We start from the raw sequence: 24,769 nt of genomic DNA on the forward strand, positions 1-24,769 counted from the left end.
AGTTTTGCCTGAGCAAAACTGAATAAAAATGGAATGGGGAACTCATCATATGGTCTGTAATCTCTAAAGTTCTTCTCTCATCTCCTCCCACTTATTTCTCTTCCACAACCACAACACACATGAGAAGACAGAAAACCATCTTTTAAAAACATCTGGTGAGCCCTGCTGGTTACATGTCTTCTGTGCTACTTTCTGTTTGCCATTCTCTGTAGCTTGTCTGGGTGTGCTGCTTTGCATCCACACACATTCTAAAAAATGCCTCTCATCCATAGAGCCACCCCGTTCTTGTAATTGCGTCTCTCAGGGATGACTAATGCAATACACAAAACCTCTTTGCATGTTACTAGGTTGTTGTCTGGGATTCGCTATTTTCCCACCTTGACTTCATTCCCTCTCAAAAGCTGCAAAGGCCCCAGATTACAGCAACCCTTTCTCCAGCTGAAGAGGCTGGAATGCAGCTCCCTGAAGAGCCCTTCAACACTATGTCAAGCATCATCCAGAGGGGGCACTTCAAGTGTCTCACTTTTCCCTGGGTCTCACTGCACTCTTACTGCATTTCCAGTCCCTGCCAGACTGTAAATGACAGCTGAGGACACAAGTATGGATGCCTGTCTGGCAGAGCAGTGCACTATCATTGGACCATCAAGCTATGATTTTTAGAAGATTTTTTTAAAAATCTATCTTTTCCTTTGACACTTTAATCACCAGTTGCTCTAGAGAGCATTCCTGTGTGGTTTCTAATGCAGCCGTCAATGTAGTATCTAGGCACCATATACAAAATTAAGTTTTACTTATTGCCTGTCCAGAAATACAGCTAGTTCTCTTCCCCGTGTTAAATGTTTTTTTCAAGTGAATCATGGTGGGGATCTTGCAGGAGAAACATTGCTAGGTTGTTGTGCTACCCTAATATTGGGGACAGATCTGATTGACTGAAACAGTGAATCTTGTACTGTACCTTTAAAGATGCAAGACTTGGGCTTATTTTGTTGTTGCTGGGAGTATATTCCAAAGCCAAGGGCCCTCTGTTGAAAAAGCCCTAGCTCCTGAAAGTTTTATCCTTGGGACCGAGAGCTGCCATGGATAATTACAGAGGGAGTGGCGGTCTCTAAATCTTGCTCATTAGCAGTGTTAAAGATAAGGACCTCATACGAGATCATTCGCTATTCTCACCCAGTACGCCCGCATATGGACAGTAATTTCCCATTTTAATTGCCACATACTGTGTGTACATGATCCATATTTCATTTGTGCCTAGTCTTTCCATTTGTGCTTTGTGGATTGTTTAACCAGGGGTCTCATCTCTTCCCATTAGCTAACAAAGGGCTGTGTACTAGGGAAAGCTGACTGTCGTTTATCAAGAAACTAATCTGATATTATTTTTGAACCAAAATTTAATAACCAGTTTTGACAGATCATGTGTGTTTGCATACATCTCTGTGTGTAATAGGCACATGTGTATCTGGATAAAATACTTAGGCTGCATGCTAATACACAGATGCAAGGGGAAAGTCTGGGTGTGCATTCATCCTGTGATCTTTATGCACCTGTATTAACTGTATGCCTGATTAATTCAACTAAAATTAGATTGGATGCATTTCTAGCTAATTTTACCTGAATCAACCAGACATATAGTTAATACATGTGTAATGAGTAAAACTAAATGCAAATTAATGGCCAGAGGACTACAGTGGAATTATCAGAGAGTAACAGTAAGTGACACATAGGCATATGGTTATGTAGTCCTGTGGTTAACCAGCATGTGGTTAATGGGTAGACTTCTATAAACAGTAAAAGGTAAGCGGAGTGTCTTCCTGCTTTTGCCAAATTGTGTCACAACAGGCACCATCATTTTGAAATCTAATAAGTTTTGAAGAATATCTTTAAAGCAGTTACAAATATTGCACCTGGCCCTGATTCTCTATAGTAATTTTTCTGATTTTACAATCATGTTTAACTATTAAAAAATATTTTTCTCGCTCCTTGTGCTGTGTGAAAAACGTACAGAAAGAACGGGGAACTGATTGAGTGTGTTAGGGAAACAGTGAAAACGCCCCCATTAAGTGCTATTAAATGTCCCAAGTAAATAAACTGGAAACATTATAGCTAGAAATAGATTAATAAATAGAAAAGTATTATTTTTTTCTAATCTCTTTCAGTTATAGGCGTTTTAGGTGCTACTTGTAATAACAGTAGGTAAAAATATTTTCTTAAAGAAGCAGGATATGTTCTTTGGCTTGATGATGTCCCTTTAATATTAGTTAAAAATCTCATGTCTTGGGGTGTTAATTTTCTTGGGGAGTTTTTAATAGCACTTATTTTTGATCCCTCATAGAAAAGTCTGAGTATTGGCAACATAATTGCTATGATCTGTCTTACAATTTGGTATTTAAAAAATGTCAAAAACACTTTAGCCTTGAGTCTGGCTGAGTGGACCCAAGCCAGGGGTCAGCCGTCTTGAGGCATGGATCAAAGGTGGCTTTTATGCCACCTCTACAGCTCCTCCCAATACCCGGAGCTACTTTTCAGCAGAGGTTGGAAGGGTATTAGGAAGGCACTGGACTGGGATGCAGAAGAACTGAGTTTTTATTCCCGGCTGAGCTACACACTTCTTGTGTGACATTGGCTGAGACACTTAGGGCTTGTAGCAATGCATACTAGAGGGGTGTGAATTCTAACGCACATCAACATACTGTGTACTAACTGGCCTGTGTAGACCCTGCTGGTGTGCACTGAAAGTTCCCTAGGGCACATTAATGTACTACTGTTTGGAAAGGGACCACATTAGCGTACAAGGGAACTTTTAGTGCACGTCAGCAGGATCTACATGGGCCAGTTAGTGCACAACACATTGGTATGCTCTAGAATTCACACCCCCGTAGAGCGCATTGCTGCACTGTGTAAACAAGCCCTTATTTAACCTGTGCTTTACTGCTCCATCCTAATTCACTGGGACATTGTGAGGACAGAAACCATTAATGATTATGAAGTGCTCAGATATTAGTGCTGAGGGCCATACCGATACCTAGATAAGAATTGAGTTCAGATACTATTGTAAGTGAAGCTGTCTTATTCTCGTCACACGTGGATGTATACCTACATCTAGATAAACAAAGCAAACTATAACAATGGGAAGCTTTCATCAGAAGAAGCCTGAGACTTGGATGACAGAAATGTTGGAGTCCAGCAATGAGGTACCTTTTGTAGAGGTGTGTGGGAAAGTTTGTACAGCACATGCCTGTGCAAGTATAACCTCAATTATCTGAAACTCCCCATTGTCCAAATCAGGGCCGTGTTTCTTGAAAATTTCATGATTATCCATGTCCCCCAGGACATTCAGATAACTATACTGAAACGCGCTACGGGTAGTACTGTAAATGCCAAAGTAATAATTAATATTTATACAGTGCTTTATATTGTCAATATGCCACACATTCAGTAACTAAATAATCTGAAGGACACTAGACAAGTAGTAGTATTATCCCCCCTCCCCAATTTTACAAATGAGAGTAAAAGGAGTTTACACCAAAACAGAAACAGAAATATTTAAATGCATCATAATCATGGCAGCATATATCATAATTTCTTATCTCCATTTGAACCACCAAAACAACTAATTTTCAAAACTCAGAACTATGGCGTGCACATACCATATCTGAAAAGTCTTCCCTCTGAATTATAATGAAACCCACCATAATATCTTAGCAAAACTTTCCATAGAAATCCAGGAAGCTAGTTTTTACCCACAAAGGGATAAAATAAAAAAAAATGGAGTTTGTATAAAATATTCTTGTCCAGGTTTAAAACAAGGGGGAGGAAGTGGAGGAAATCCAGAACAATAAAATCTCTGTTATGTCTTCATGGAACTCTTTAATTCCCTTCAGACAAACTATAGAGATTTTTTTTTATCTGTTCTCTGTAATTTCTTGGAGGTATGGTAGTAGATTTCTCTGTATTTTAAAGGATTCCTGTTTATTCTGTAGAATTGATCTAACAGTAGCTTGAAGCATCTACCATGGGATTTTCAAAGCTTCCTAAGGGACTTGAACACCCAGTTCCCTTTGGTGTTGATGGGAACTGTGTGTTCAGATTCCTTAGACAGCTTTGGAACTCAGCCATAATGTATAGGGCTCTGTGAATTAACACCCTTAACAAATATAGATAATTTGTAAGTGGTAGTGTAGATAATTTAAAATATAACTGTCCAGCTGTAAACTGTGTATTTTACAAAGTATAAATAACATTAACTGTAAATCAATTATACTTGCTTGGAGCAGTAGCCATGTATGGAGTATACACAGTCTTGGATTGCCCTGAAGTGGATGTGAAATGCTGCACCGTATGGGCACATATATAATATATAGAGACTAAAATATTATGTGTTTTTGAGCTGTTGAAAATGACAGATACAAATTCTCTCAATGCATGTTGTATTGTAATCATCAGTAAGAGAGTAATGTGCTTTCCTGTTGCAGGGAAGAGCTTCACCCTAACCATCACAGTCTTTACAAATCCTCCGCAAGTAGCCACGTATCACAGAGCCATCAAGATAACGGTGGATGGACCTCGAGAACCCAGAAGTAAGTGATCTGGCAACAATGTTAATGCAGATGTGAGATTCCATATTAGAACAGGGGTTCATCACCTGTCAGATTAAATGCAGCAAAATATAAGATTCATTGGGAGCAATGGATGTGCTTTGAGCTAAGGCTATCCACTAATGATTTTAAATATGCCTCTCTAGAGCTTAGTTCTGCACGAGTGTATTCGGTTGTTCAAAAAAGTATTTGAAGTGCTCTGCACTTGAAGGCAACAAACTCAGGTAGGATTTGTCTAGTACACAAGACAGAAGGGATATTGGGTAAAAAAAGGACAGGACATAAATTATGCAGCATTTCCTGGTCACTTTGACTTTCAGATGGTCATAGGATTTTTAACTTTAGAAACCAAGATGCCACTGATCTAACTTTTCAAAGTTGGCAGACAAAAGCAAAAAAAAAAAAAAATTCAGAAAGATGACAACTGGCTGTTCTTGTGTATAGTTTATTGTGCCTCATGCTGGTTTATAACTTAGGAAAACTGTAATTGTTAAAAACAGCCCTTCAAACAGACAGATGGAATTTACTCCACTGGGGTGCACATTTTCACAGACAGTCGTTCTTGCCAAATTTTTTAAAAGCATTAAGTATGAATAGAAGATGAATGATTTGATATCTGTAGGGACAAATCCACAAATTTCACACAAGTACAGTTTTTGGAAAAAACAGATGTACAGTCATCAGATGCTTGTGCAACACATGCTCTGCTTATTACCATGGGCAATAATTAACCTCAGTCACTAACCTTCATGTAGAATTTTCATATTTTTTATCAAAATGCCCTGATGTAAATTGAGGTTTGTGGTTTCCTTCTTTTATTCCCTCTGCACATTTGGCATAGGTTCTAACTGTTGTTTAAGAGAAGTCATCCCAGGAGAGGAGAACAGAAAAAAACGAACACCCACTAGAGGGTGATCCGTGTAAGCCAGGGTTATTTACTGAGTATTGGAAGAACAGTGAGGTTCCAATGGCTAAATATAATAGGTTAGAAAACTCTCCGGCTTTCAGCTACCTTTTATTCTCAATAGTTGCCTGCAGTTATGGGCTAGATCCTCAGCAGGTGTAAATCAGTGTATGCAGCTGTACTAATGTATTAAAGATCAGGTCCCAGGGTTTTTAGGATTTGAGGCCAGCCTTCGAAACACAGAGGACTTTTTCTTTTCTTTTCTTTTCTTTTCTTTTCTTTTCTTTTCTTTTCTTTTCTTTTCTTTTCTTTTCTTTTCTTTTCTTTTTGTGGTGGTGATGTTTTGTTTTGTTTTGTTTTTTGAATGAGTGTCTACATTGTTCCTGAGAAATATCTCTAGAAAACCAGCAACTGTGCATGCAAAGCAGGTATTTGTATATGCAAATACCAGATCTGCATGCACAATCACCTGGCCTTAGGTTTTTTGAATACGTGTCTGATAGAGTTCTAAGAAACAATATCATTCTGATGATCTACCTCCTGGTTTAGATCAATTGCTCAGTTGGTATAATAGTTAATATTTAATATGGTTTTACATTTAAGAGAGGAAGTAAAGAAAACATCTCTGCTGAAGCTACATATGTATCTTCACAACTCAAACACATGTAAAAGCCTTTTTGTATGCAATTTCAATTTGTCATAGGGAAGTCAAACGTATAAAATGAGTAGTACACACAAGGAAGTTTTATGCACGTAGTACTAAGGGGTCAAATTTCCTTTTGATAGAGACACATAACTCTCATTATTGCCAGATAATCTGTTGTATATAAAAGAACAGAACATTTGCTACTAAGCACTGTAGTTTGATATCTAATCAAGAGTTTCTTGAATTGCAGCAATGGTTACATATATATGATACATGCAATACACTTTAGATAGTTGAGGAAAATGCAGTGAACTGTTTGACTAGATGGGCCTAATCCAGCCCCAGTCAATGCAGAGAAGACATGCTACCCAGAGCACACGTTATAATAGGCTTATGGGTAAACCTCAGTTTTCCTAAACTGTGTCATGTCACCTGATTTTTATTAATTAGGCAGAAAATTCCTTCCACTGTCTAATTCTTTTCAGTATCTCTCATAACATTCAGGCAATTGCGGCAGTACTGAACCATACCTTATTTTTATATACTCTCTCACTCTTTGTATTTATGGCACTTTGGATTTGTTGAATCAATTAGATCCAATGCAGTCATCTGAACAAAAATAGCTTGTGTTACTGCTATCTGCATAAACATATTTTAAGGGGTTCCTTGTAGTACATGCAGTGTGTTGCAGGGATTGAAAATTACACTGCTCCAAGGTCAAGGCTTTGCTATGTTCAGACCTGAACCAGTGTCAAAAGAAGCACTGCTGGACTGAGGGGATCATGAAAGATGTAAGCTCCAGTATCTCAAGGCCTGCCATGCTTAGAAATAAATAGTTCACAATCAAATTGCAACTTAAAAAGGAAACATTAGTTCAAAACTTTATTGACATGAGTAAAATTATGCACATGCGTAAGTGTCTGCGGGATCAGGACATTGCTAACTCCCTCATGAGCATGCCCCTCACAGAATCATAGAATATCAGGGTTGGAAGGGACCTCAGGAGGTCATCTAGTCCAACCCTCTGCTCAAAGCAGGACCAATCCCCAATTTTTGTCCCAGATCTCTAAATGGCCCCCTCAATGATTGAACTCACAACCCTGGGTTTAAAGCAGGCCAATGCTCAAACCACTGAGCTTCCCCAGGGTCCCTCAAATATGCCCATTTTCCTTTACACTTTTTTTAAAACTCTGTACATTTGCAGGTAACATGGGGTGCATATCAGTGCCCATTCTGGAGGCCTGTCCCTGGTGCTCAGCTTTACATATGCTCATACATAGCCTAAGATTGCATTTTCATGGATGTGCAAATAGCCTTGCCCAAAGTGCTGTATCTGTTTCAAGGATTTGCTAAATTGCGGCCTAAATAGAAATGTTTGGGGGAGGGGGTTATGGTTTTATAGGAAGTCTTTAAAGTCATGGCACTGTTTCTGTTCGTCTTAGGGGATGGGCTTTTTTTGTTTTGGTTTGGTTTTTTTACAACATTTAAATTGAGGGTCAAATTTGAATTGACAGTGTGTCTCATCTCTAACTCTAGTGGCTTGTGATATATTGGCTGCAAACATCATGTTGAAGTTGAAGTGGGGAAAAAAACCCAAAAAAACCCAATCAAAATAATATGATTTTAAGGTACAGTATCTCGCAGCCTGCCAGGGCTAGAAACACTTGGACAGGCACACTACTAATTGTGCCTTCAGGACCAGTAATCTCTCCCAAGCATTGGTCTTGTACCCAAGGATCAGACAGAAAAATGTCAGTTCTCATATTTTACTTTTCACAATAGCAGGCTGACACCTCTGCTGGGGCGCAGTTAAGGTAGTAATCCTAATACAAAATTGTAATTGTTCTAGTTACCAAGTATTAACCCTAAATATTTGAAAACATGAGGAACTTGTTATGGTCTTTTCTTTTCTTTTTTTACCTTGCCTTCAGAATTACAAGAGTGCAAAATCAGCCTGATAATGGGGCTGTGGTTGCAACATTAACTTTGGAAAGATTATCCCCTCTTCACAATAAATCAACACACACCTGCACAGTTGATCTTTGAACCCTGATCCTTCAAGACTAAAACCACAAGCCTCTACCACTTGAGCCAAAGGAATATCTCTCTGAGCTACTTCTTGTATAAATGCCTCCGTGTTCTTTCTAAGATCTTGTCTATGTTTGCAGCAGCACATAGGGTATGTGTAGCTACATGCCACAGTGAAAGGCAGGCTGTGTCCACACTTGTCACTGCAGTGTGTAGCTACACATGGCAGTGAAAGTCTCTGACAGCGGGGAAGCAGCAGGGAGGCAGTGTAAAAATAGCAGTTTAGACTTTGCAGGTATTGCTTGGGCATCTAGAGAGCTTTGGAGTGTATGTATATACCTATCTAAATCTATCAGCAACAAAAATTGTTACGAACTTTGTTTTATACATACAATATAATTACTTTATAGTCATCATATATAACTAGTGCCTACGTTTTCTACTGTATGGAAAGTTTGAAAAAGCAGCAACAAGCCATTTTTGAGCTAAGAATAAATTTAAGACAAAGGTCAAAATCCAAACCAGGATAATTTTTAATGAGATTTATCTTAAAAAAACCCAAGCAAACACAGATCAACAAACTGTCTTCAAACTTTGCAGAAAAGCGCTCTCTTGTCTTCAGAGATTATTTAGTCAAACATGTTTGACTCAAAATTCTAGGGGTGTGGTATTAGGGCGTTATAATGGAAGCTGGCTGCCTCCTTAATTTATGTGCATAGGACGGGCAAAAGGTGAAACAAGAACATCTAATGAGATTTTAAGCCATTTTTGTCAAGTAGAAAAGTACAGATATCCAAGGATGTAAAAGCAGGTATCCATTAACTTCTGGATTTTTTTTATTAAGTATTTGTGATGTGTAAAGGTCTACGTAATATACCATGTACTACTGTGAGTGCATGTCTGCATAGATACATACAAAACCAAATTTCTCAGATGTGGATCCTGAAGTGCTAGCGCAATTATGTACTTTATGGGTAGTTGATTACAATGATTGTGCATGGAAATGGCCAATTATTTGTTTATTAGTCAATTTGCATATGTAAATACCAGATTTCCATTTGTGGTAACTGCATGTACAAATTAGTTACAGAATTGTGTCTGGTTTTAATTTCTTTTTTTTTCTGCATTTCTGAATATGCATATCTATGCAGTGTTTCTTGTAAAATGATCATAGTGCACAGAGCCAAAGCACAAAAGGACATGAGTCTTCCTCCACTACTTTTATTTATTTTTTAAAAGTTTTCATTTTCCAGATTTTCATAAATGCTTATTTTTGACTTTTGTATAAGAGGGAAACATCCTGTGCTGGCAAGGAGATACGATGACCTCAGAGCTCATTTTCAACTCCATCTTCTCTGATTCTATGACTCATAAAGCAAGTTGCATTTCTATGAACTAACTCCATGGGGAAAATCATTAGCATTGCAGATCAAGAGAATTGCTCCTGGAAACTTGGTAGAAATATTATGACGATTCTTACATTAAATATGGCCCTAAGGCTGTCTGACGTATGGATGCTCTTAAAAATTATTTTCCTTCTTTTGACTTCTTTTAGTTCTTCCTTTTGGATTGTTTGAACTATACAGCTCTGAAGTGATTCTCTAGTAGAGCTCTGTGCTGAAGGCACTGTGTAAATTCCAAAGGGTTTGTAAATTTATGCCACTTACTTTTTTTTTTTTTTTAAGCTGAGTTGTCCAGGCAAAAGCTGAATGTTAAAGGTGTTTGTCCAGCATGAATATATGGTTGTCCCAATTAATTTTGGCCACACATAATTAACCATATGAACTCCTCTCAAAGAGCAGTCTGGGGTGTAGGTTGTTGAGCAGAACTTGAGGAAGAATGTAACAAAGGGCATGTCTGCGCTAAAAACTTAAGTCAACCTAATATAGGTTGACTTACAGCCGCCGCAGTAATTACTGCGGCGGTGCATGTCGACACTACAGTCCTTCAGTCGGCAATATGCGTCCTCACCAGGAGCACTTCCACTGACCTAATAAGGCCAGTGTGGGGAGCTGTCGGGCTCTCAGCTCCACTTGTTGCCCCCCAATGGGCTCCCGGCTCCACACCAGCTGCCCCACCGTTCTCTGTTCCCTGCACACCCCTGCCCCCCTGGAGCGGGACAGCCATCTGGGCTCTTGCCTGCCCAGTCCTCACTGGGAGTGGGGCAGCTGCCCAGGCTCCCAGTGGGCTCTCAACAAGGAGCCCAGGCAGCGGGCAGCAGCTGGGCTGAGAGTGGGGAGGACTTGCTTGTCAATTTCACGGCTCCAGCATGGAGTCATGAACTTGGCAAGAATGACAGCCAAAGGCCGATATAAGTAATGCAGTGTCTACATGGACACTGCATCTCCCTAACTACACCAATATCAGCCCTATGCCTCTTGCGGAGGCAGATTTATTATGTCGGTGTAGTACGGCACACGTATTAGGGAGCAAGGCTGTAGTGTGTACGCTGACATAGTTAGGTCGATATAAACTGCTTTATGTTGACCTAACTGTGTAGTGTAGACCAGGGCAAAGAGGTTGGCCATACAGACATTAACCAGTTCTATTGCCATCTGGCAGCGTTAACAAGAAGACTGAGGTCAGTATTCATTCTCCACCTTTGATCCTTTATGATCCACTTTTGATCAATCAGTGTATTTAAGCTTGTCCAGAAGCTAGTAAGTGATTAAATCCCAGCTGTAAAGATCAGGGATCAGATCATCCCTTGCCATGGAAAAACCTATGGAAGGTGGCTCTGAGGAAGGAACTCTCCAAGGATCCTCTTATGGAGAACTTTTCATTGGGGGATTGCCCCTCCTCCTCTCCCAGGTATCTTTTCTGGGAATTCTCCCCAGGGCTGGAGGGGTGACATCGTGTGTCTGGCCAGTCCATGCCTTTCCTTCACCTGTGCAGCCTGTTCCCCACTCTGCACAAACCCTGGATCCACGGAGCACCTTCCACATGGTTTGGAGGGGGTGGGAAGTGCCTCACAAGTGAATGATCCCTCTCTTCATAGGTGCTGACTCTGTGGGTGCTCCGGGGCTGGAGCACCCTGGGGAAAAAAATAGTGTGTGCTCAGCACCCACCGACAACCCTGCGGATCTGCTCCTCCCTCTCCCCTGCCCCAGTCCTCCCGCCTCGCCGAGCAGCTCCTTTCACTCCCTCCAAGCACCTCCCACCCGCCGTGATCAGCTGTTCAGCGGCATGCAGGAGGCACTGGGGGGGAGGGGGAGGAGCAGGGGCAGAAAGAGGCAGAGCATGGGGTGGGGTAGAGTGGAGTGGGGGCAGGGCCTGGGGCAGAGCAGAGGTTGAGCACCCTCTAGGAACTCAGAAAGTCATAGCCTCTGCCTCTCTTTCCCACAGGAGCTGGGAGATCTGTGTACAGAGGTTCCCCTCTGCATTCACATCTGGGATGGATGATCTCACTGGGTTTTTATACATCTACGATTTTTAAACCTTGCTTTCAGGCTTGTATACAAGGAAAAGCTATTGCATTGCTTTGGGACCTACTCTTTTGTACAACCTGACTTTACAATATATGTTAGATTTTGTCAGGCGAGGGTTAGATAAAAGCTTTAGGTCCCAAAAGTGAAAACTTATTTTACTAGACATATTGCATTAATCTGCTAACTCCTTAGACCCCTACAGAGTAATTTAATGATCATAAATTCGTTTGGGACTTCTGTGTCTGTACTCAGTTTCTATTAAATACAGCTTTGACTGAAAGCCAAAACATTTTTCAAATCTTTCTTTTTGTCTCAATGAACTAAAATAATGTTAAATGCCTTCAAATCCTTTCTTTCTTTCTTTCTTTCTTTCTTTCTTTCTTTCTTTCTTTCTTTCTTTCTTTCTTTCTTTGGAACTGAGACTAACTTTTAAGAAAAGATTTGTATCAAACTGTAATGTAGAAATCACATATGAATAAGTGGCTGTGTCGCTGTCATAAAATGATGGTACCCCCCAGGATTTCACTGATTACTTACCAGACCCTTTCATTCACCTGGGGATTTGTAATATTTCACAGATTCTTTGGCAGAAAATTCAAATGAAAAAATTAAGTGATATTTTTGGCTTGCTAGATAATAAAATGAGAGAGTGATTCAGAATCTTATTGCTTCTATAGAACAAGTTGTGTGCTAAGCACTTCACAGATCATTTGTCCTCTAAGGATCAGCACCCAAAATTGCTAGATACTTTTAAAAAATCTTGGCCAAGGTACTTTTCCCCTAAGAGCTTCCAATGTAAATAGATCATGTATAGACAAAGAATGCAATGGACTGCAATGAACACAAATGATTGAGCACTGATGTGTGCATATTCTGTATTCATGTATTTTCTTGTATTATTAAAACTTAGAGGGGAGTAGGAGTTCTGGGTTTAAATAATGAATACACAACAAAGACTTTTAAAATCAGCTTATATAATTTTCATATAGAAGTGTACAGCAGCAAATTTAGATTTGAGCTAGAATGTTTTGTAATTTCACACTGCTGCTGTACACGTCTAGTAAAAAGAATATATATTATATATATATAATTTCATTGATTGTATTCTTTTTACATTTTTTTTCCATATGTGAGTCATGTTGGGGAAACCATTCAGGAACAGTGACTGAGTTCAACTTTAAGCAGAATAAAACACTGCACTATGTGAGCATATACAAAAGGAAACATGGCATGCTGAAGAAAAGACATTTGAACAGATGGAAAATGCAGGGCATTCCCAACAATCTATCAGTTGCTGGGATTGCTTTGCATTCTCCCAGAGCAGCAAGGAAATGTTGGCACAAAAGATAAAGTTCATGTCATGCAGATGTCAATTGTCCCTCCCAAGTATGTATATTGCCCATTCCAACGTCTAATTTTTAAAATTATTTTGTTAACAAAAACATTTTGCTGTAGGGCATAATGAGAGCAAGAGACGTAAAAGAAATAAATTGTGTTGTCGGTTTGTGACGAGTGATCGTATGTTCTGAAAAGAATCTAGATTATGAGGAAATACGTCTGCTTATGACACACAAATGTTTACATGACGGCATTGAATTATAGCAATGCGCTCTGCAAGGGCTTGTGTTTTAGGACCATCTGGAAGCCATTGTTGGTATGGAATGTTGCTGGTTACCTGCTTGGCAGTGGCAGCTTCAGAGGTTAATGTTAAATCAATTCTTCAAAGTCCAAACTGACTTCTCATTGAAGGTGCAATTTCAGGTGTTGAAACTGATCTATAAAGACCTTTGTGGTTTGGATCCTGGCTACCTGAAGAGACCCCTTCTCCTTATGTGAGGCCACTGTTCATGATAGTCCCAAGGGTTGAATGTCTTGTGGCCAATGGCAGGGTGTTCTCAATGGAGAGCCCTTGACTTTGAAACTCACCACCAGGCTGGTAGGGCCTAAGTCTGTTGACTTTCAGGGTATGGTGCAAGGCCCATCTATTCTTAGACTGTAACAGAGTGATATGATTGGTAATTTAGATCTATTCAATGTGGGGTATTTTTCTGCTGTCATTTGTGATAGGCACCTATTTTATAACTTTCATAATAATATAAGCAGCTTTATAAATGACACACTGACATGTGTGTTTGCATTTCACTGAGAAAATATTTTATTTTAGGAGTAGGCGAGGTATAGTGACTTATGATGTGAGACAAGTCATGTTCCAGTGGTAAGAGCATGAGACTTGTCTTCACTATGGGGGTAAGTCAACCTAAGTTACGTGAATAACATGAATTACGTGAATAACGTAGCTGGAGTCGACTTAGCTTAGGTTGACTTACCTCAGTGTCTTCACGGTGGTGCATCAATGGGAGATACTCTCTGGTCGACTTCCCTTACTCTTGATGAAGAGCTGGATTACTGGGGTTGACTGGAGAGCTCTCTGCCATCGATTTAGCAGGTCTTCACTAGACCCGCTAAATCAATCCCTGCTGAATCGATTGCAGCAGCATCAATCTCCCCATAGTGAAGACCAGCCCTAAGAGACAGTAATTCCAGCATTCTAGTCCTTCCTTAGCCAATACGTCCCTCTGCCCGCGCCACTTCCCGCAGCCCCCATTGGCCGGGCACAGTGAACCGCAGCCAGTGGGAGCCACGATTGGCCAAACCTGTGGACGCAGCAGGTAAACAAACCGGCCAGGCCCACCAGGCGCTTTCCCTGCACAAGCGGTGTGCCAAGTTTGGGAAACGCTGGTATAAGCCAGGACTTGCAGCAGTGCAGCTTACTGTGGGATAAGTTGTATCAGTGCAAGTCAACATTTTTGCTGGTGTAGATACACTTGTGCAAAAAACTTCAGTATAGACAGGGTCTACCCACCTACATTCCTAGGTGTTTTAATTAGCTAATTGTAGCACCTAGTTCACAAGAGGATCAGTCCACTGTTGTTTGTAAGGTACTTTGAAGGTGAAACAAGAAACACACAGATTACCTTCAAGTAACCACCCCAAACAGTAACCACCCCAAACAGACCAAGAAATCAAGTAACCACCCCAAACAGACCAAGAAATCTGCTATCCAGGCACTCTGATACTACAGAACATGCTCCGAGGCGAAAGTCCAGGATACACTCCTTAACCGCCTTCACCAGACAAGGGCATTTCACCAGAGAAGTAGATTGCAAATACTCCGGGAGAACTTGCTTTAATATAGGACATAAAAACCTCCAACTGCACACTGATACTTGTCCCCTACACCCTACACTGGAACCCATAGAGGGTATCATTAAACAATTACAATCCATACTCAATGCAGACCCCATCCTGAAATAAATCTTCCCTGAGCCCCCTTTTCTGGCCTTTGAATAACCCTCCAACCTCACCAAGCTCATCATTAGAAGCAAGCTCCCTACAGACCAGGACACCAACTCAAAGCAGCACCAGACTCTGGCATAACAACAGATGCAAAACCTGCAGACTTATCTCCACTGCTACAATGATCGGTACCCCCCACAACACACCTCTCAAGATCTATGGGTCATACACATGCCTATCATAACAGGTGATGTACCTCAACCAGTGCATTAAATGCCCCAACAACAACTATGTAGACGAAACAAAACAATCACTACGCTCTCAAATGAACTCACACAGAAAACGGAAAAAAGACAGAAACACCATATCATCTATGGGTGAACACTTGTTACAAAATGATCACTCCATATCTGACCACTTAGTACTCATCCTCAAAGGAAACTTGCACAACATCTTCATGAGCCTGAGAGCTTAAATTCATAACTCTACTAAACACCAAAAATGATTTGTGGCTCATTACAACAATCTACGGCTGTAAGAGTGTTAACTGCCCACTTCACCTTGAATGGTTTCTTGCAACATGTGTTTTCTCTTTATCTGTTCTGCCTTGTATTTAGCTGTGGCACTTTGAGTCCCTTTTCCCAGACCTCAAGAGCTCTGTGTAAGCTCAAAAGCTTGTCTCACTCACCAACAGAATAACATGAGGGGGAAAGGAGTCCAGGAGAGCTGGCTGTTTTTAAAGAATCCTTATTGAGGTTACAGGGACAAACCATCCCAATGTGTAGAAAGAATAGTAAATATGGCAGGTGACCAGCTTGGCTTAACAGTAAAATCCTTGCTGATCTTAAACACAAAAAAGAAGCTTACAAGAAATGGAAGATTGGACAAATGACCAGGGAAGAGTATAGAAATATTGGTCGGACATGCAGGAGTGAAATCAGGAAGGTCAAATCACACCTGGAGTTGCAGCTAGCAAGGGATGTTAAGAGTAACAAGAAGGGTTTCTTCAGGTATGTTAGCAACAAGAAGAAAGTCAAGGAAAGCGTGCACTCCTTACTGAATGAGGAGGCAACCTAGTGACAGAGGATGTGGAAAAAGCTAATGTACTCAATGCTTGTTTTGCCTCTATCTTCACGAACAAGGTCAGCTCCCAGACTACTGCACTGGGCAGCACAGCATGGGGAGGAGCTGACCAGCCCTCTGTGGAGAAAGAAGTGGTTCAGGACTATTTAGAAAAGTTGGACGAGCACAAGTCCATGGGGCCGGATGCGCTGCATCCGAGAGTGCTAAAGGAGTTGGCGGATGTGATTGCAGAGCCATTGGCCATTATCTTTGAAAACTCATGGCGATTGGGGCAAGTCCCGGATGACTGGAAAAAGGCTAATGTAGTGCCCATCTTTAAAAAAGGGAAGAAGGAGGATCCTGGGAACTACAGGCCAGTCAGCCTCACCTCAGTCCCTGGAAAAATCATGGAGCATGTCCTCAAGGAATCAAGTCTGAAGCACTTAGAGGAGAGGAAAGTGATCAGGAACAGTCAGCATGGATTCACCAAGGGCAAGTCATGCCTGACTAATCTAATTGCCTTCTATGACGAGATAACTGGCTCTGTGGATGAGGGGAAAGCAGTGGACGTGTTGTTCCTTGACTTTAGCAAAGCTTTTGACACAGTCTCCCACAGTATTCTTGCCAGCAAGTTAAAGAAATATGGGCTGGATGAATGGACTATAAAGTGGATAGAAAGTTGGCTAGATTGTCGGGCTCAACGGGTAGTGATCATTGGCTCCATGTCTAGTTGGCAGCCGGTATCAAGTGGAGTGCCTCAAGGGTCGGTCCTGGGGCCGATTTTGTTCAATATCTTCATAAATGATCTGGAGGATGGTGTGGATTGCACCCTCAGCAAGTTTGCAGATGACACTGAACTGGGAGGAGAGGTATATAAGATGGAGGGTAGGGATAGGATACAGAGGGCCCTAGACAAATTGGAGGATTGGGCCAAAAGAAATCTGATGAGGTTCAACAAGAACAAGTGCAGAGTCTTGCACTTAGGACGGAAGAATCCCATGCACTGCTACAGACTAGGGACCAAATGGCTAGGCAGCAGTTCTGCAGAAAAGGACCTAGGGGTTACAGTGGATGAGAAGCTGGATATGAGTCAACAGTGTGCCCGTGTTGCCAAGAAGGCCAATGGCATTTTGGGATGTATAAGTAGGGGCATTGCCAGCAGATCGAGGGACGTGATCATTCCCCTCTATTTGACATTGGTGAGGCCTCATCTGGAGTACTGTGTCCAGTTTTGGGCCCCACACTACAAGAAGGATGTGGAAAAATTGTAAAGCGTCCAGCGGAGAGCAACAAAAATGATTAGGGGACTGGAACACATGGCTTATGAGGAGAGGCTGAGGGAATTGGGATTGTTTAATCTGCGGAAGAGAAGAATGAGGGGGGATTTGATAGCTGCTTTCAACTACCTGAAAGGGGGTTCCAAAGAAGATGGATCTAGACTGTTCTCAGTGGTAGCAGATGACAGAACAAGGAGTAATGGTCTCAAGTTGCAGTGGGGGAGGTTTAGGTTGGATATTAGGAAAAACTTTTTCACTAGGGGGGGTGGTGAAACACTGGAATGCATTACCTAGGGAGATGGTGAAATCTCCTTCCTTAGAAATTTTTAAGGTCAGGCTTGACAAAGCCCTGGCTGGGATGATTTAGTTGGGGATTGGTCCTGTTTTGAGCAGGGGGTTGGACTAGATGACTTCCTGAGGTCCCTTCCAACCCTGATATTCTATGATTCTATGATTCTATGAACAGAAGTTGGTCCAATAAAAGATTTTACCTCCCTCACCTTGTCTCTAGTTTTGCTGACAGTACAAGTTCCTTTCTTACATGAGCAGTAAATGAGAGGATGTCAGATATATAGCAGATTTGAGGCAGTATAGGGAAGGGGTTTCAGTAAGAATACACTTCATTATAAAAGTTATTTTAGTTTCTTTTTGTAATCATCAGTTCATCCTACTTGATCCATCTTTCTTCAAACAGTTCAATTTTGAATCTAAAACAGTCACCAAATCATTCAGTTTCTCTTCAATCTTCTCATTCTTTCTGACCTTATTTCTGTAGTGGGTGTTTGCTTTTACAACCTTCAATCTCATTTATTGACCATGATGCATATTTTTAAGTGTTTATTTGTACTTGTATTTGTATTCTGGGATCTTCAGACATGTTCAACATTGGTTTAACTCGGCTCCCATTGAAGTCAATGGTAAAACTCTCAATAAGGTCAATGGGAGCAGAGTTAGGCCAGTGCAAATGCATTTGAAAATCCCTCCCTAAAAATGCAGTAAATACTCCACTTCCTCACCAGCTGACTCTGCAGCACTGCCAAACCCCTGCAGCACACAGAGGAGAGGTGATCATCATTTATCCAAGGAGAACCTTGTATTATTAAGGCTGGTGAACAAGTACATCTTTCTGACTGTTCCATAGGAATATGGGGAAATACCAAGTAGACTTGTGTGTAAGCAAAGATGTTTAATAGGCAACCTAATCAAGTTATTTTATTTAACATAATATGTTTATTTTAGCAGGCAGAAGAAAGCACACAAAGTAGACAGCTGGATATATACCTGTTGATTATTCCTTCTCACTTAGAATCCAGTCCTATAGCGTGCTGCTCAGCACCTCACAAGACCAGGCCCTTTAATTCTCTCAGACTTATCTGTCTTGTCTTTCCTTAGTCTTCCTTTTGTCATTAAGGACCATATTCTGATACTTGATTTAAAGCCTGAACCAATGAGAGGTTCTAAGCTTCTGTAGGGGCCTTGCGTGGGATCAGGGGAAATGGAATCAAGCCTAGGATGTGCTGTGCAACCAACTCATTGCAGTTTCCAGGCTGCAGTACATAAATTGTCTACGCGCCTACCACATAGGGTGGTTAGCCAATGGATCTATATAGTTTGTTGACCTACTGGCGTTGCCTCTGTCCCATTCTGCATCCTCTCCCAAATGCCTTCTGCATTGCTGTTGAGAGAGCTGCCCTGGAGCGAAGTCCAATGGTGTGTGCCAAGGGAGTTCCACCAAGTCCCGTTACATGACATCTCCACCGTCCACTTCCTCTCTCCAACTCCATGCAGCGGAACACCTGTGGTTCTTCTGCTTTCCAGGTCCTGTCACTTACTCCAAGAGCGGGGATCGGAGTGAGGAGTCGTGCCCCTTAGAACTGGAATTTAAAAGCAAAAATATTCCTACATGATGCTGTGTTGTTCAAAACAATCTGCTGTAAATGCAGAGCTTTTATGGAGTCCTGCTTAGTAAGAAGTTTTCTTAGTTATGAGTTTTAACAGAATGGTAGCCACTCAGGGTGACGGCATAGCTTTGTGTCTGCACAACATCATTGCTTCCCAGTGAGCAGCCGTGTCTTTCACGTTGTGGTTAATTGCTAGAAGTAAAAATGCTTTTTTGCTGCAGTCAGAGCTCAGCTTGTCTTCTGTTATCAGACGCTGTACCTGTTTCCTTCATGTAGACACACAGAAACACTGGAGGCTGTCATTGTTGTATCCTTCTCTGATACGCTGGAATGAACAAGTTCCTGGAAAAGAATTTCTGCTCCAGAGGTGATTCAGATTCTTGCCTTTGGCCTATCAGCCACGATGGGCAAAATGAAGAAGCAATTGAGTTTTAACAAACGTTAAAAGGTGTTTCATGGGGGCCAGGCTGTTCACATGTTTGCAATGGCCTCTGCCAGAGGAGTTCGACTCCTATGTCCTAAGAGAGGGAGAATGATGTATAGAGGAGGCTGTGTACTTCTATCTGTGGAGTAACCAAGAAAGATTTGTCTGTCCTACAGCATACTCTGTCAATATCTGAAACAATATTAGCCTACCTATCACAGAAAGAGCATCTTATTTGTTCTCCGTACCCCTGAACAGATGAGGAGCAGTATGTACAAATGGAGGAGGGGAGATATGTGAAGGAAGTTAAACCAGCCAGTGATGGAAAGTGCTCCCATTTCTTTCTCCAGCATAAAACTTTTCATCCAAAGTATAATAGTTCAAGGAAAAGAACTAATCTGACCAGCTTCCTAAGACTGAGTGATCAGGAACTGTAAGGCTACGGTGTAACCTTAACACAAACTGGCAGAAAAGTTTAGGCTGTAACTTTGACTTAATTACTAAGAATCTGCCTGCCTTTCCTGCCTACACACTGCATTATGGACTGGTCTTGGTTACCTGCTCTACCTATCTTCACAATCTAGCCGCGAACAGTTTTGGTTGACCACATCACTTCCCTGTTGAAAGTTAATACTGTTTGACTCATTCTGTGTTGCTAACACCATGCCAAAGAAAACAAGCTTAAAGAATAACCTGCTTGTATGCAGTTTGGAAACTACTCAGAGGCCCTGCTTTCAAAATACTATACAGTAGCTTACTATATCTCTCTGCAGCTGCAAAGAAAATGAAGGAAGTAAAAATGGTGCAAAAATATAAAATAAAGACTAGGCAGAACCACAAGAAATTCATGAACTCTCAATGAGCTGGAATCCTGCTTGGGCATTACATAGTATTACTACAGTGGAGAGACTGTTAAGTCAAAGAAGAAAAAGTTCACGCCATTTCACTGAAAAGTCAGGTATTCTGAACTATTGCACAGCAAAACAATTGTGAGTTAAATTACGTTCCCTGTACTCAAGGAAGGCAAAGATTTTTTTAATTTTATTTTCCTGCTGAAGTGAAGAAACAGATTGACAAAGCCAGAAGAGTACTCAGAAGTCACCTACTGCAGGACAGACCCAAGAAAGAAAATAACAGAACGCCACTAGCCATCACCTTCAGCCCCCAACTAAAACCTCTCCAACGCATTATCAAGGATCTACAACATATCCTGAAGGATGACCCATCACTCTCACAGATCTTGGGTGACAGGCCAGTCCTTGCTTACAGATAGCCCCCCAACCTGAAGCAAATACTCACCAGCAACCACACACCACACAACAGAACCACTAACCCAGGAACCTATCCTTGCAACAAAGCCCGTTGCCAACTGTGTCCACATATCTATTCGGGGACACCATCATAGGGCCTAATCACATCAGCCACACTAGCAGAACCTCGTTCACCTGCACATCTACCAATGTGATATATGCCGTCATGTGTCAGGAATGCCCCTCTGCCATGTACATTGGTCAAACCGGACAGTCTCTATGTAAAAGAATAAATGGACACAAATCAGACTTCAAGAATGATAACATTCAAAAACCAGTTGGAGAACACTTCAGCCTCTTTGGTCACTTGATTACAGACCTAAAAGTTGCAATTCTTCAACAAAAAAACTTCTAAAACAGACTCGACTGCTGAATTGGAATTAATTTGCAAACTGGATACAATTAACTTAGGCTTGAATAGAGACTCGGAGTGGATGTGTCATTACACCAAGTAAAACTATTTCCCCATGTTTATTCCCCCACCCTCACCCCCCACTGTTCTTGTCCGACATTCTTGTCAACTGCTGGAAATGGCCCACCTTGATTATCACTACAAAAGGTTCTTCCCCCACCCTTCCCGCCTTGGCTCTCCTGCTCGTAATAGCTCACCTTAAGTGATCACACTGGTTACAGTGTGTATGGTAACACCCATTGTTTCATGTTCTCTTTGTATATAAATCTCCCCACTGTATTTTCCACTGAATGCATCCAATGAAGTGAGCTGTAGCTTACGAAAGCTTATGCTCAAATAAATTTGTTAGTCTCTAAGGTGCCACAAATGCTCCTTCTCCTTTTGCAAATACAGACTAACATGGCTGCTACTCTGAAACAGTGTAGCTAATTTTTTCATGGGAGAAGGATAATGTTTTCATGTGTTGTCCAAGTTTGAACAGTAAATAGCTAAGGTGGGGAAAATTCACTTTTCCTGTTGTAATTCCCTGGCTTAGACTCGGAGAATGAGCAATGGTTATTGTAGCAATGCAGGCATAATCCCGTAGTGTAGACAGAGTCAAAACTGATGGAAGGCTTTTTCTGTAGGGGAAGGAATGCCACCTTCCCAAACAACAGTAGCTAGGTTGATGGAGGGACTCTTCCATCGACACAGCTGTAACTAGGGTTTAGGTGGGGGTGTGAATTTTTCCTTACCTAACTTTAAGTTTAGGCCAGGTCTTAGATTTTGTCATTCCAGTTGAGGCAAGGTAGGATCAGGAAGTATATACTGCCTAAAGGAATTAACTCTCCCAGGTTCCCAATCTGGTACCTTTTGCAAGCCCTCAAATGTACTGATTAAATCATTTAACCAAAAAGGAATAACAGTATGAAACTAATGTCTCTTTAGATTTTTACTTTGGACAGAGCTATCATTTTCTACTTTTGTTTCCACACCTGTTCATTTATTCATGTCGCCAGCAATTATGTGTTAGTCCCCAGACTGTAGATGTGGCCTATTGTGGCATAGCTAAGGTGCTGTAGCTCTGCTGGCATAACCCTTTAGTGTAGACGCAGCCTACTACAGCAATGGAAGTGGTTTTTCTGTTGGTGTAGGAACGCCGCTGCCCTGAGTGACGGTAGCTAGGTCGATAGAAGCATTCTTCCATCAACCTCACTGTGTCACCACTGAGGGTTAGGCTGGCATAGCTATTGTGCTCTGGAGTGTGGATTTTTCACACCTCTGAGTGCAGTAGCCATGTTGACCTAACTTTTAAGGCCTTAGCCCCATGTCTGGAGTATATTTTTAGGGAAGTTTATGTGAGGGAAAATGCAAACAATAAAGAAACAAAGGAGGCTTTTGGCAGTGTGTTGCTCATGTTCTAACCTTGACAGGGATTAGCTCTTTTAAAAGTACATATGTTGTGGTTAAAAAAAAGTAAGATGAGGGTATAATTTTGAAAACCAATGTAACTTCCATGAACTGATTCTTCTTTAAAACATTCCATATGCTCTGTTGCATTATTGTTACGTCAGTGAGCTGGCCTATTCCCACATGTGAACCTTGTGATGCTCCCAGCAGTGATGCACGTGCATGAGTACCAGCCTCAGGGCAGACGGTTAAAAAACAGGGCACAAACCCCACATCGGTTGTAAGTTCTGAACTTAGATTTCACCAACGAACTACATCAAGTGCAGACACTTCAAGCACTTTAACAGCCTTAACGTGGAGACACAGACAGGCCTCTTCGGTACTCCAGTCTGTCTTGCCTCCCAGGGGAGCACATCGCTGTGATAGATGGCCCCGTGTAACATGAATCACAGCAATATTCAGGTTACTCCTAAACCCAAAGACACAGTCACTTATCCCAGGTCAATTGCGCTTTTGGTCTCACACCAGAGACAATGCTTGTAGCCAGTCCTCCAGTAAACTATATGAAGATGTATTAAATAGCAAAAGGAAATTAGAGAGATTTTACAAGTTTAAAGCAAGCACACATAGTCACACAAATGAGTTACAGACTTAGGTTAGAAAAGGTAATATAGGCTTCTATAATCCGCAAGCTCTATTCGTCCTTTAGGGCTAGCCCAGGCTTAAACAGCTGGTGTTCTCTTGCTTATGCCTAGAAACACTTTGCCTCTCCCACCCCTTAGAATCCAACCACCTTTGGTTTGGGGGTTTTATGCCCTTCCTGCTATATGCAAACTCAGCTGATGGGAGGAATCCACTTACATGACTCATGGGGACAGAGCAGAACAGTCTTTAGTCCTTTTGTTGATGGCATCTCAATCCACATGTAGGGAGGGTAAGATGCAGCTATAGCCTGTCTGGTATTGATGGGTCTCCTTTTTGGAGAGTGGCGTAACAATTTCTGTAGAAAAACAGCTCTTCACACCAGTTCATGTCCCTCTCCTGAATGGCAATTCACACAATCACAGAGACTCACCATACAACTGCTCAAATATTACAGTACCATATGGAGCACTGATATTACAAGTGAGATTAATGCATGCAGCAACTCACAAGCATTCAGTACTGAACGCTTTCTGATAATTCCGATACCTATTTTATCAATATTAACTCACAAGTGAGCCAGTCAGATTCCAGCTATGTATCTGTCAGTGTCCAGTTGAGACATGAGGACCTTAGCATGAACTGGCCCCTGGCCTGCCAGCATCCATATCCATATCAGTCACCAGTCAGTAGAAATGTTGGTGGAGGAATGGGAAGCAAAACAAATTTCCTTTTTGTTAAGGTTTGGGTAGGGTATATTCTAGCTACCAGTTAGTACTGTACAGCAGGGGTTCGCAACCCTTTTCTTGCTGAGGCCACCCTCAACATGTTATAAAAACACCAAGGCCCAGTGGGGGCTCTCGCTGCGGGCGGGACCCTTGTGCATAGGCATAGTTTTACTTCTATTTGGGGAGCAAGGGCTCGAGCCAGCTCTGCACTGTGGGGTCCAGGGAGGGAGCGCCACCTCCACCCCCTGACTGACTCAGGAGGCCACCCAGCCTGTCTGGGCTGTGTGGGATATGCAACCAAAAATTATAACTTCAAGTGGGGACTCAGTTCAAAAAGTTTGAAAACAGCTCAGGGTACAGGGAGAGGGATATCTAGGGGCTGTGTGCGAGCATGGGGGTAGCTCAGGATACAGGGAGAGGGGTATCTAGGGGCTGTGTGCAGGCAGGGGAGTAGCTCAGGGTGCAGGGAGGGGTAGCTAGGGACTGTGTGCATGCAGGGAGTAGCTAGGGGCTGTGTGCGAGCATGGGGGTAGCTCAGGGTACAGGGAGAGGGGTATCTAGGGGCTGTGTGCAGGCAGGGGAGTAGCTCAGGCTGCAGGGAGGGGTAGCTAGGGACTGTGTGCATGCAGGGAGTAGCTAGGGGCTGTGTGCGAGCATGGGGGTAGCTCAGGGTACAGGGAGAGGGGTATCTAGGGACTGTGTGCAGGCAGAGAAGTAGCTCAGGGT

At 41.9% G+C, this 24,769-nt stretch overlaps 1 protein-coding gene across 1 annotated transcript in view; it reads left to right on the forward strand.

Moving 5' to 3' along the window:
• The window catches only part of RUNX1 (RUNX family transcription factor 1), a 206,459-nt gene that overhangs the window by 136,600 nt on the left and 45,090 nt on the right, over positions 1–24,769 (forward strand). The window contains exon 5 of the mRNA XM_084647539.1: positions 4,473–4,577. Within this exon, the coding sequence (XP_084503665.1) occupies positions 4,473–4,577 (105 nt within the window). The remainder of the gene's footprint in view (positions 1–4,472; positions 4,578–24,769) is intronic.

The sequence above is a fragment of the Lepidochelys olivacea genome (assembly GCF_965140295.1).
Source record: "Lepidochelys olivacea isolate rLepOli2 genome assembly, chromosome: 1".
Classification (NCBI taxonomy): domain Eukaryota; kingdom Metazoa; phylum Chordata; order Testudines; family Cheloniidae; genus Lepidochelys; species Lepidochelys olivacea.